Source organism: Somniosus microcephalus, chromosome 14 (assembly GCF_052327205.1).
Source record: "Somniosus microcephalus isolate GS21.2 chromosome 14, FLI_Smic_1.0, whole genome shotgun sequence".
Taxonomy (NCBI): Eukaryota; Metazoa; Chordata; class Chondrichthyes; order Squaliformes; family Somniosidae; genus Somniosus; species Somniosus microcephalus.
The window spans coordinates 82,284,013-82,297,391 of NC_141000.1; the positions used below are offsets into that span (position 1 = coordinate 82,284,013).

General features: G+C 41.4%; 1 protein-coding gene across 2 annotated transcripts in view; it reads left to right on the forward strand.

Moving 5' to 3' along the window:
• The window catches only part of tbx15 (T-box transcription factor 15), a 139,512-nt gene that overhangs the window by 38,667 nt on the left and 87,466 nt on the right, over nucleotides 1-13,379 (forward strand). Inside the window, exons 2-3 of one of the 2 annotated variants that reach the window (XM_086006805.1) lie at nucleotides 8,896-8,969; nucleotides 10,790-10,832. The exons of the other annotated variant lie outside the window; for it this stretch is intronic. Coding sequence (XP_085862931.1) covers nucleotides 8,952-8,969; nucleotides 10,790-10,832 — 61 coding nt within the window. The 5' untranslated portion in view covers nucleotides 8,896-8,951. The remainder of the gene's footprint in view (nucleotides 1-8,895; nucleotides 8,970-10,789; nucleotides 10,833-13,379) is intronic. 2 annotated transcript variants of the gene reach the window in all.

Here is a 13,379-nt window from a genome sequence, read left to right on the forward strand (position 1 = left end):
GAGGAGTCACGTTACCAGGTGAACCGGCTACACCAAAAAGATGCTGTCTGGGACGAATTAATACCAGAGACTGAATTTATGAACTGTTCCCACAGAGACTGAACCTGTAAACTGTTTCCATCGAGAGTATATCTGTAAATTGTTATATGACGTTGACTCCATCGAGAGTATATCTGCAAACTGTTTATATAAAGTTGAAGATTGTATGTTTAACGGGATTCTGTAAGTAAAAAGCTAAAAAGGGAGGATTGTAGTGTATGTACCTGTTTACCTTTAAGGGAACTATAGAATGTAACCGTTCGCCTTTAAGAGCACTACTTTAGGTGTGGCCCTATTTGTTGGCTCATGTATACTGTAATACCGATAGTGACCACACCAGTATATAAGGGTTGTGATACGTTAACTAGGGCAGATTCGCCCGAACCTCTGAATAGTAAAGACCTGTTTTATTAGTTAATCTTGGAGTCTGTGTATTATTTGCAATACAACCCACAGACTTTACAATGGCGACGAGGCCGATCGTACCCTGCGGCAACAGTAGTTCCTAAGCAACTAAGGAGCGTCGAAGTGAGGCACCCGCCCTCGTCGTTCTGCTGGGTGAAAACTCGAGACTGCAGCGATAGCAAAGAGGAAGATTTTGGCATTGAAAACTTCCATCTGCAACAGGCACTGACGGTCCCTTCTGCCACAGTGAGGAGCGAGCCGATCGACAAGAGAGGCAAGGCTGCCACGGACTGTGAGTAAGGGAACAGTAAAAGAAAATAAGGAAGGAGTAAACCAGAGGATAAGGGCGGTACACTCGACCACGGTCGAGGGGGAAAGGAGCCAGACAAAGTCGGGTCCAGAGGCGCTGAGACCGGGAGCAGGCCGGGTGAGACAGAGCCGAGAAATCGGGAATTGGCCGAGAGCCAGTTCAGAGGCTGTAACTGTCCGCCGTCATCGGGGGTACCTGGAGCCGGTTGCCTGCCGCAGGAAGGAGAGCGCTGAAGCCGACGCGCGGGCTGGGGATCTGAAAGCCAGCGGAGAGCGCTGAAGCCGACACGCGGGCTGGGGATCTGAAAACCAGCGGAGAGCGCTGAAGCCGACGCGCGGGCTGGGGGTCTGAAAGCCAGCGGAGAGCGCTGAAGCCGACGCACAGGCTGGGGACCGGTAGCCAGCGGCCGTCGCCCATGGGGGAAAGTGTACCCCTCCCGCCAGGGGAAGAAGCGGGAAACCGCCATTGCCGTGGGCGGGGAGAACAGAAAAGCGCGGGGAAAACCGCCATTAAAGTGGGCGGGGAGAGCTGAGAAGCGCGGGAAAGCCGCCATTTTTCATGGGAAAACCGCCGGGGAAGAAGACAGAAGCGGGAAACCGCCATCTTAGAAAAATAATAAGAATTTAAAGAAATACTGGTGTTCTCAAGAAGAGAGGAAAAATAATAATAAGTAAAGAAATACTTGTGTTGTCCTCGAGAAGAGAAGAAGATGCCTAAGCGAGGAAATATTAATGATTTTGATGTTGAGATAGAGGACTGGGCCACGTATGAGGAACGCATAGAAATATATTGCAAAGCCAACGAAATTGAGGATGACGACAAGGCAATAACTTTGTTAAATTCGATGGGAGCAAAAACATACGGGCTCTTGAAACATCTAATAGCACCAGTTAAACCAGTGGACCAGACCTTCGAAGAGATCGTAGCAGTGCTGAAGGATCACTTGAACCCCACACCGTTGATGCTGGCTGAACGATTTAAATTTTACGCAAGAACCCAGAGGAAAGATGAAAGCAATGCGGAATACTTAGTCGAACTGCGTAAGCTAACGAAATACTGCCAGTTTGGAGGGAATTTGACAGAGGCGCTGCGGGACAAGTTCGTATGCGGCTTGGCCAAAGAAGGAACGCAGAAGCGACTTCTGGAAGAAAACGACCTCACACTGGACAGGGCTGTCCTCATAGCTTCATCGCACGAAGCTGCAGCGAAAGGAACGGCGGAAATGCAGCTAAAGGCGGCGGCACTCGGGGTGGACCAAATTACTGCAAGCATTTCCAAATGCTACCGTTGTGGAAAGACAACGCACGACCAGAATCAGTGCTGGTTTAAGAACCAAGAGCGCAGGAAATGTGGCAAACTGGGTCACATCGCAAAGGTATGCAGGTCCGGAAAGAAGACCAACAAGCAAAGGAAGCCACCACCACAAGAAAAGTACAACAAGGTGCATCAGGTGGCTGAAAAGAGTTCAGACGAACAAAATTCAGACTCAGACCCAAACAGCCAGGAGCTGGATAGTCTGAGAATCCACAATGTGGGTAAAGTAACTGATCTACAGACGATCTGGGTCACACTAAAAATAGCTGGAGTCCAAGTACGAATGGAGCTGGACACGGGATCAGCTGTATCAGTCATCAACCAAAAGGACTACCACCGGCTATTCTCTCACATACCCTTAAGAAATACTAAATTCGTATTACAGACATACACGGGGCATAATGTATACCCCATGGGAAAAATACGAGTCAAAGTGAGAGAGAGGGGCAAAGAACACCCACGAATGAATCTGTACGTATTACCTGAGGGAGGACCACCACTCCTAGGGCGGGAGTGGATGCAGAAAATAAACATAGAATGGCACTACCTAAAAGCCATAGGGAAGGAGGACTCGGTGCAAGCTATCAGCTCAGATTCTGAAATGGATGATGATAAGACCAAGTCGAAAACGAAGACAGGCAGAAGGACTTATGGTACCAAGAAGAATAAAGCTGCAGAGCAGAACTCCAGGTTGACAGAGAATTCTGAGCCTGTTCAAGCAAAGGATTCATCCATGACGGAAGAACACCGAGCTCGGACGCAAACTTATGTCAAAGTACGACAACAATTAGAACAGTTGAGTGATCGTCTCGTACAGGAGATGAAAAAGATGAAAAAGTTCTGGGACACCGAATGGGGGAACCTGGAAAGACTACAGAGACAGCTAGCTCAAGCAGAGAGCGACCATAGAGCCATCATGGCCAAATACCAATCACATTCCCCTGATGCTGTTCAGGAACTAGAATATTTACAGAATGAACCAAAGGAAGAGGAATCTTCAGGGAGCCAGGATTTTATTCCAGTTCTTCTTTACGACTCCTTACAAGCAGAGTGTGAGAAGTTGAAAGAACAGTATGAACAGGCCCAGGCTACAATTCAGAAGGGGGTTAACTCGGCAGCCTCCGAGAAGCTAGTTTCAGTAGAAGCATATGAACAACTAAAGGTTGAACATGAGCAAGAAGTCCAAAGGCTGCAGGAAATTCTTGATGAGCTCAAGGCCAAGACAGACTCATCGATAGAAGCTCCATCCATAGATGAGCAATTAGAGGTGAAAATCATGGCAGAGCATGAAAGACAGGATGTCCAAGAACTTATAAAAACATTGAAGGACACCCAAGACAAATATGAGGCGGCAATGTCTGAGGTTCAACAACTTGAAGAACAGATTCAACTGGGAATCCTTTCAGTGGAAGAAAAGGAAACTGTAAGAAACACAGAGACTGTAAGAATGGCCCCTGAACATGAGCTAGAGAGCATGAAGGCGCAACTTCTCCGAGCGCTGAAAGCCAAAGTACAAGAGGAAAAGAAGGTGAAAGCATTGGAGGAAAAGGTGGATGAAATGGAGAAGACTCTGATCCACAGTGTTCCCGTGGAAGAGTTAACGGTCAGCCAACTCCTTCATATGCTGAGGGACAAGACTCTGCAATGGGAACAATCTGAACACGAGCTTCAATCTTCAAAGGGAAGGAGTTCGGAGCTCTCAAAAGTTATGGAAATAGCTGAGGTTGCAACACAGATTTTACTGGGATGCCAAAAGTACACTGAATCATGTCTATGTGAACAACAGAATGTTGAAACAGCTGCTCCAGTAGAAGGATTGAATAGCCCGATCAATCAATCCCCGATGGAAGGGGAAGTATTGAAATCACAAATGAGGTCCTTAGTGAAGGATTTGCAGGAAACCCAGGAAGAGCGGGATGACTATGAACGCATGAGGAAGTCTTTTAAAGAAAGAGAGATAGAGAAGGAACAGCAGTCGGCTAGCGTCCAGTTGGGTAAGGAAGAAGTAGAAGGGCCTCTCGATGGACTAACTCAGGATGAACCTGAATATTACCATGACCTGTTGAGTGACACTGAATATTATGAGGATGTGGTCTGCCCAGCTTGTGATGAAAACTCTCAAAGTGCTGAAATCCGGATGAAGCACTTAAGGTCTAAGGAACATAGAGAGTTGGTGGCGCTACAGATGGCAGCCGAGAAAGGAGCTCGGAGAGTTTCAAAAAGGCAGAAAAGAAAAAGAAGCAGAAAATAATAACTGTTTAAAATATTATTACTTCTACTACCTCAGTCCGAACACTACGAAAGGTGCTAAATTTGTAAAAAAAAAATCCAGGGACATTATCAAGACAGCCAGTGGGTTGTATAAGTCCGCACTGCTGGTTCAACAGGACGAAAGTACAAGCTGTTAAAAAGGCTATGGAGGAGTCACGTTACCAGGTGAACCGGCTACACCAAAAAGATGCTGTCTGGGACGAATTAATACCAGAGACTGAATTTATGAACTGTTCCCACAGAGACTGAACCTGTAAACTGTTTCCATCGAGAGTATATCTGTAAATTGTTATATGACGTTGACTCCATCGAGAGTATATCTGCAAACTGTTTATATAAAGTTGAAGATTGTATGTTTAACGGGATTCTGTAAGTAAAAAGCTAAAAAGGGAGGATTGTAGTGTATGTACCTGTTTACCTTTAAGGGAACTATAGAATGTAACCGTTCGCCTTTAAGAGCACTACTTTAGGTGTGGCCCTATTTGTTGGCTCATGTATACTGTAATACCGATAGTGACCACACCAGTATATAAGGGTTGTGATACGTTAACTAGGGCAGATTCGCCCGAACCTCTGAATAGTAAAGACCTGTTTTATTTGTTAATCTTGGAGTCTGTGTATTATTTGCAATACAACCCACAGACTTTACAGGAATGGTCTGAAAACACTCCCTCCCATACTCTAGCTATTGCCAAAATATCCAGCATCTGCAATACCCTCTCCTATAAGGAGTCAATGGCAGCAGCATCGGTGACCTTCCTATCTGCCTTTACTGATGCCAAACAGGAACATGTGTTGTAAAAAGCAATATGAGAGATATGTGTGACCCAAGTGCCCAGACCAGCAGCCTCCTTATGTAAAGGTGTCAACATGCAGCTGCAGCAACCTTGTGGGCAGCGTGCTTGGTGTTTGTTGCTTGTAACATTTCTTGGGCTACATCGTGCTGGTAGCAATGCAAAGTGACTTATTTTAACATGAGTATGCTTGTGCATTCGGAAAGCACATGAACTATATAGAGCTGTACACTGTACATTACAGCAGTGACTTCAAAAATACATTTCAAAAATTGGCTGTAAAGCACTTTGGGATGTCCTGAGGTTGTGAAAGGCGCTATATAATTGCAAGTCTTTCTTTTTTTATCTATGATGCTGCACCACAGTTACATTAGAGTGCTGTTATGATGCATTGTAAGACAACATTGTTAAATTATGCAAAGCGTGAGCAGACTTACCTTGGCAACCTTGAGTAGACCAGTACATTTATCCTTCCCCTGCTCCTAGATCTGAAACACAGGTGAGACAGAATTCACTCTACCTCTCACCTCTACCTAGGTTTCTTGGCAGTATCCTTGACTGCAGGGTGCCCTTCCATTTCCAAAAGATTCACCCTTCTCTGTCGCACTCCCTGCAGGAGCACCTCCAAAGCTACATCTTGGAATGGCACTATTCAATCTCCGTGCCTTGCTTTGGCATTTTGTTACTTTTACAACTAGTTTCCTTTTAAGAGCTAGTATTGCCAATGACCCACCCGCTCAGCCAGCAAACTCCCAACACTTAATGTGCTAAGTCCGAAAATGTATTTAAATGAACTGACCTTGCATCACAAAACAATGACAGCTCAGTGGAGGACAGGTGGACTCAACGCATGGAGAGCAGCAGTTCCTGTACCACTGCACCCTGATCACATCATCACCTCTAGGTGCCAGCCTGTACCATAACTCCAAACATGAAGAAGCTATTCCTTAAATTATATTTGACTTGCGACTTCTCTAGCCTTAAATGTTCTATTTTGGTCCCTCAACCCGGTTTTCACAATGCGCCTCTCTACATCCACCTGATCAATTCTCCTCATGATCCTAAAAGTAAGATTATGTTTCTTCAGCGCGCATATCGCAATTCAGGTACGGTAGTGTCGTGGTTATGTTACTGGACTAGTAATCCAGAGGCCTGGACTAATAATCCAGAGTACATGAGTGCAGTTTGAGAATCTGAATTCAGTTTTAAAAAATCTGACCATGAAGCTGTCAGATTGTTGTAAAAACCCAACTGATTCACTAATGTCCTTTAGGGAAGGAAAGCTGCTGTTCTTACCCAGCCTGAGCTATATATGACTCCAGTCCTGCACCAATGTGGTTGACTCTTAATTGCCCTCTGAAGTGGCCTAGCAAGTCATTCAGTTGTATCAAACCACTACCAGCGCTTCAAGAAGGCAGCCCACCATTATCTTATCAGGGCAACTAGGGGTCAGCAATAAATGCCAGTCTGGCCAGCGATGCCACATCCTGAGAATGATTTTTTAAAATCATTTCAAAGAGTAGTGATCTAAAACCTGGAATCTGCTTTATGGTTGAAAACGTTAAACTATCAGAAAACAATGGGCCTGAATGAAGATATTCACTATCCATATAACCAAAATGCTGCATCTCAACTATCATCTACACTGGCTGCTTTGTCTGTTCACCATCCGCCAGACAATAGGGTGGCAGTTAACTTTATCCCAGGCTTCTACCAAAGTTGCTCTGTGATTTGCCGCTGACAGATCCTTGAGAACTACCCACACTGGCTTTTCCTTTCTTTCCTGTGGGGAATTGCTTCATTTCACACCTCCTCCAAACAGCTGAGCAAATATCCAGAAATCACAGGTGTGAACCAACTGCTCCACTCAACATTGATGCAACTCTGTGCTGAGTCAGCAGGTTGCCCTCAGTGGATTTATCTAAAGTGACATCTATACTTTTTAACAATCTAGCCTGTTCATTTGTAAAAACAAAGTGAACTTAAATAGTAATATATGATCGAACTGGGATGCTAGTTCTCAATGAACAATCCATCTTCTGAAGTCTTCAAAATATCGTTTGATTAATTACTTTCTTTTTTTTCTCCCCCTAGAAGCTGAAGTGTTGATATAGCTCTAGGACCTTGCCCAGGTAGCCATGTGTGAGTCACAACAGGTGAACTTAGGATCATTTGGGCCCATTCCTATCCTAACCTGATGTTCCAGCACAGGTGACTGGATAGCAATCAGGGGCTCGATCTTTAGCTGGTTCTTCTCACCTCTCTAGCCCAGGACTGACTGTAGAGCTCCCACTGCCAGCTTAACTAACAGTGTAGAGTAGGAATTAGACCTGAGACCTTCCTGGTCTATTGAGCTCAGTACTCCAGAGGGTGGTGCTCTTATCCATTGGGCCATTGAGTGGAAGTACATTGATTTTTTAAAAATGGCATATTCTTTGAAGATATACTTTCAATATGTTTGTGATACTGTGCTGCAGCATGTGATGTATGGAGTCAAATCACTTATTTTAATGATACATAATATATTTATTAATATGTATTGTAATTGTAAATACATGTATATAAAATAGTACCTTTTACATTTAACTTTCTTGACATTTCAAATTCTGATGTATAATATAACTCAAGTTCACAACACAACACAGACAAGATTTGTCTGATTTTTATTTGCAGAGAATTACAAATGTAACAAGGGTTTTAGATGATCTGTTTTGTTAAAATTTTGGGCAGGGCAATTGGATTTTTTAAACATCCAGTAAAATTGGAATAAAATTGAAAGAGCTGGACATAAGACAGAATGCAGGCAGTTAGTTGCAATTACAAAATATCCTTACCCTCTATGGTCAATATGAGGAATAACAAAACAGGAATTCTTATTAAAGACACATTTCTGATTTTTTTTGTACTTTCCCCATTCAAATGTTACTTCTGCCAGATGAAATTTCCAGTGTAAGTGCTCACACATGTAGTTTTGATTGACGGGCAGGAATAAAAATGGGAGCAGTTCCGTTAACATTTACTATACCCACCGAGTTCGGAAGTAAAATAAATACATTTTCTTTTTTTCTCCCAGCTTCATAACTTACCTGATTTTCAGATGTTACTGAATTTATTTCATAAATTACATTTTAATTTCAGGAGTGTTCTGTGTTTGACCTTAAATTCTCACAATCTGATTATATATCAGAATGTGGCTATACCAACTATGATGAGATATTATCATTGGCATGTATAGCACAAGCAATTCTCTCTGTACAATTAAATATATGCTGTATACTGAACAAATAACTTAAAGCTAGGAGAGTAAACACCACAGGAGCAGATAGCTGAGAAATTAATAATATTCGTAGACCCTGTGCTGATAAGTGGAAAATCAGCAATGGTTCCTGCTCCTACTCATTATCCAGTGGTGCACGCTGAAAGGAGCATGCATGTGGATGTCAAGGGCACATGAGGCATGGATGCAATACTCCCCATGATTAACTAGCCTCATGATATTCACTAATTAGGTTCACTCATGGAAAATGCCCACTTGAACAAGGTACTAAAGAGCAGTAGACACCTGCAGAACTACTCCAAGACTGACTTGTTACATTCAGGAAAGGATGAGAGAAAAGGATAGAAAAGGATTGAGGAGGGAAATCTATAATAGAAACATTTAGCTTGTTTGCCCTTCAAGTAAATTCTGACGTCTAAAATTTTTTATCAAGACGCTTGGAAGTACTTAACTTCATTTTAATCTCTTGGTTCCCTTGTGTACAGTACAAAATGGATTAACAGGTGCCTCTAAATTCTATAATGGGAACAGAATATAGAGAATGCATATTCAAATGGAGGCAAGTACAACCAACTAACCTCACAAGTTAGATGTGGCTTGCTAAGTCTAGATCTTGGTTAATTTAGTCGACTTTTGCTCAATGTCCTTAGGCAAAGTATTGTACACATTGGAAATTGCTTCCATGACATCCTGGGGTCACACTGTTGTTCAACCCAAAGATGATGGTTAAATAAATGTAACGTGAGCTGGACTTCCATCAGGTTTTTTTGCCCTGAAGGCAAGCTTCTTCGCTTCCCACCTGGCAGCTGGAATGAGAACTGATGAAATTGCAAAAGTATTTTTCAGTGTCAGAGGCATTTGGGCTGGGAAGCCATATGTCATAGAAATCTGTGACTCAAACCAATTGCCCCATTCAACTTTACATGCCATTTAAAGCTATGCAAATTGTTATGTGGTTTAAGAAAGCTAGTGCAGTCTAGTGATTTTATATCATTTTTGACTTTTTTATTTGTAACATTTTATTCATTTACCTAATACCAAGGGGAATCACTGATGTAAAATGAGAACCTTAAATGTTGACACTAGTACTTTGAATCTATTTTTTTTTTTTGTGTAGATAGCAGCCCTCTTTGTTATTTTTTCCCCTTTACTCAATTGGATATTCCTACCCCATGAGCAATTCGCAACCAAGAAAGCATCCTGGTGACAAACCTCCATCAATGTTGCATCAAACCTAGAGGTATGAAAGAATGGCTGGCTTGGAAATCACTTCCACTTTAATTTTCTCTATCTCCTTCCCTCTGGGGAGACTGCTGGCCTCCATTCTACACTTTACACATGGTGTGGCTAAACATTTCAACTCCATGGTGTAGGAGACCTTTGGAATTAATCCACATCCCACCATTTCATGGCACCACAAAGCTTCAATGTGCCACTCCATTGTGCCTTATCTTGAATTTACATTTAAACCCAGGTGGATTAATATATTTCAAGACGTGTACTTTTAAAGTGGAAATTTACATGTATTAACGATATACACAGTGGGATCAGATGCATGTAGAGCAATGGATGAATGAGAATGAGTTACAAGATTGTAATTCAATTGAATATTTCTGAGAATGTCATAACCAGAGAGCCTCGGGCACTTTATAAATCCCAGTAGGATTGTAATGCTCAATTACTACTTTTCGATCTGCCAGATGCTTGATATTCTATATATTATGTAGTCTGTAGTATATATATATTTTTAAAGTTAGATTTCTCCACCATTAATTGGCCGCTGCATTGCCTGTAGTTAAAGCAACATATTAAGGTGAACGGGTAATAAAAGTAATAATTAGTCATGTGTCTTCAGCTCCTACATCACAACATCCAACAACACGAAGGGAGATCAGCAGTAGATTAATGGGAAATATACTGCACACTATATAATATAAGGGAATGATTTAACATAACAACATACTTTCTTAAAACTGCTACATTTGTACATTGACATTATGTAATACTTTAGATACAGTGTTTCCAAATATTGTATTACTCAGGAATGTGCAACACCCGCCCTCTGATCTGTCAACTATATTCTGTGTGCCAGTCTAGCTTGCTTTATGAACTGCTAAACTTAGATCGAGGTTTGAAGAGCTGTTGCTTAAGTTATTAATTTGGGTAGGAACAGCGACTGCATGTAAACCAAAGAAACTTTCTCCGCAGGAAATGTTGAACACTGATGTTCTGCAACATCAATGTTGCATTGCTCTGCAAATTCTTTTTAATCATTTTTTTCTATAGGGTTGTCAAATTTGATGACTTGTATTATATAATGTTTCAGGTCTAGAGCTGTCACTTTTTCTAAGTTTCTCCTATTTTTCTATGTTTCTATAGATGCAAAAGGCGTCAAGGGGTATGGAGAGAGAGCGGGAATATGGTATTGAGATAAAGGATCAGCCATGATCATATTGAATGGCAGAGCAGGCTCGAAGGGCTGAATGGCCTACTCCTGCTCCTATTTTTTTTCTATATTTCTATGTGACACTGTAGTATATATTAAACTGTTCTTACATTTTATTCATTTTTCATTTTTCATTTTTTTAACAACAATAATCTGTAAAATTCTTCCCATCCTATGCCTACATCCTTTAATAAAACTCTGGATAAATACAAAGCAACTTCAAATATAATTCTGATACAGCAGAGAATCCCATTGTGCCTATCCACATCTTGGTTAGTCCCATTCTATACAACTCCAATGTACCATTTCACATCCCATTCACACCCACCATATCAAATTACTGTACTTGTTCCACATATCCATTACCCTGTGGTGGAAAATTCTTTGAATCTCTCATCTTGCTTGAGTCTTGTGAATTCTTTGCTCTTGTTCTCCATTTCTGTAATCATAGTCTAAGTTAAATTGCATACCTACATCTGAATTATCCATTCCACTCAGTATTTTAAAATCTTGGATCGTGTTCCCTTTCAATCATTTTTTACAGTGAAAATAAATTGACTTCTGTAAGTTTGTTGTCGTAACTTGGAGCCATAATTCTCAATACTCTCACCAATGCATCAATGTTCCTTTGAAGATAGGAACCTGGAATTTCCCTGGGGGTTCTTCTGAATCTACTACCATAACTTTGGTGGAAGATCATTTCTGCTGTTTCCTCCAAGTTTCCACTGATCTTCCACTAAAGTTATGGCAGTAGATTCAAGAGAACCTGATATTATACGCAATGTGGACAGCCTGGGGAGAATTTCGGCAGGGTTTTCCAGATCGCCTGCCATAACTTTGGTGGAAGATCAGTGGAATAACCTTTTCTGCCATTTCTCCCCCAGGATGTCCAACTTACATACAATATTTTAATTGTAGCCTTACCAGTGAATTATTGTAATGTGTTCAATTTATAATCAAATGTTTTTGAGATACACCTCAGTATTTGACAACCTCGTTGCTAACAGCTGCACTTTGACTCAGTTGAATGCGGCATCAACCTAGAGTGAATCTATGATATACACACTTTAATGACCTTTCTAAAATGTAGTGTCCAAAACTGCACTCAAGACTCTAACAGTGGTTTACCCAATGTTTTATACAAATGTTACTTTACTCTTGTACTCTACTCCCCATTTATAATACTCACTCCTAATCACCATAGTTCCATAATACATTGCAAGCTGCCGTGGTCCAGCATTTGAAATTGAGTAATTTGATTTACAGTTCTTATAAAATACAGTCTACTCCAGATATCTGAATTGCTATTCCATGCAGAGAATTCAAATCTGCCAAATCATTTGGGGCCATTCCCATTATATAAGATTCCTCATTGAAGCCAGCCATGGCTCAGTTGGTAGCAGCCTCACCTCTGAATCAGAAGGTTGTGGGTTCACGTCCCACTCCAGAGACTTGAGCACAAAAGACTAGGCTACAAAATAACTAATAGAGTGCTGCTCTGTCGGAGGTGCCATCTTTCAGATGAGACATTAAACCAAAGGCCCTGTCTACTCTCTCAGGTGTATGTTAAAGATCTCATGGCACTATTTCGAAGAAGAGCAGGGGAATTATCCCCAGTGTCCTGGCCAATATTTATCCCTAAATCAGCATCACTAATAACAGATTATCTGGTCACTATCACATTGCTGTTTGTGGGAGCTAGCTGTGTGCAAATTGGCTGCCGCGTTTCCTACATTACAACAGTGACTACATTTCATTGACTGTAAAGTGCTTTGGGATGTCATGAGATTGCAAAAGGTGCTATATAAATGTAAGTCTTTCTTTCATAACATTTAGATACAGAACTCTCCTTCAAGCTGAGTCTTGCCCATGTTCTGGATTTTAATACTCAAATTCACCAGTTAAAGTTAATGCACAGACATTTTACAAGAGCCATCACCATGTTTCAGAAATGCAATCATCTCAAAGCAAAATGTGTGTTTTTGTTAAGTGTTTTCTGTTAATGTTGTTTAGACTGATTGAATCATTTATTAGGCTGCGGTGCAAATACGCTGCCAACTGGCTACTTTTAACGTGCAATTTACAAAACTCCTCATCCAAGCATAATTTTCATCCAAGCATAAACATTCTTGGCAGTCTAGCGATATATTCATCAGGATTCAGCTGTACATTCACTCTTCCCTCCAAATAAGAATTTTCATTTTGTCTGGATGTGAAGATATTTCAGCTGAAAGTGTGATTAACACAAGTTAAATGGAGCTTGTAAACACTAGTACGATAGCAAAATACTGCAGATGTTGGAAACACTGATCTACTGTTAACCATAATGGAGTCACTAATATAACAGAGGTAACTGGCTCTGGTCGATTCTGCCCTTCAAGAATTCTGAGCACATCAAGCTTCCTCTCAGTGATTAATAGGTATGGTGGATTTTGTTTTTTGGATCTTTCCAAGTGACCCTGAATTATTTTATTTCTGATGTTGCACAAGTGTTTTTTCTATCTAAATAAACTTAAGGTTAAA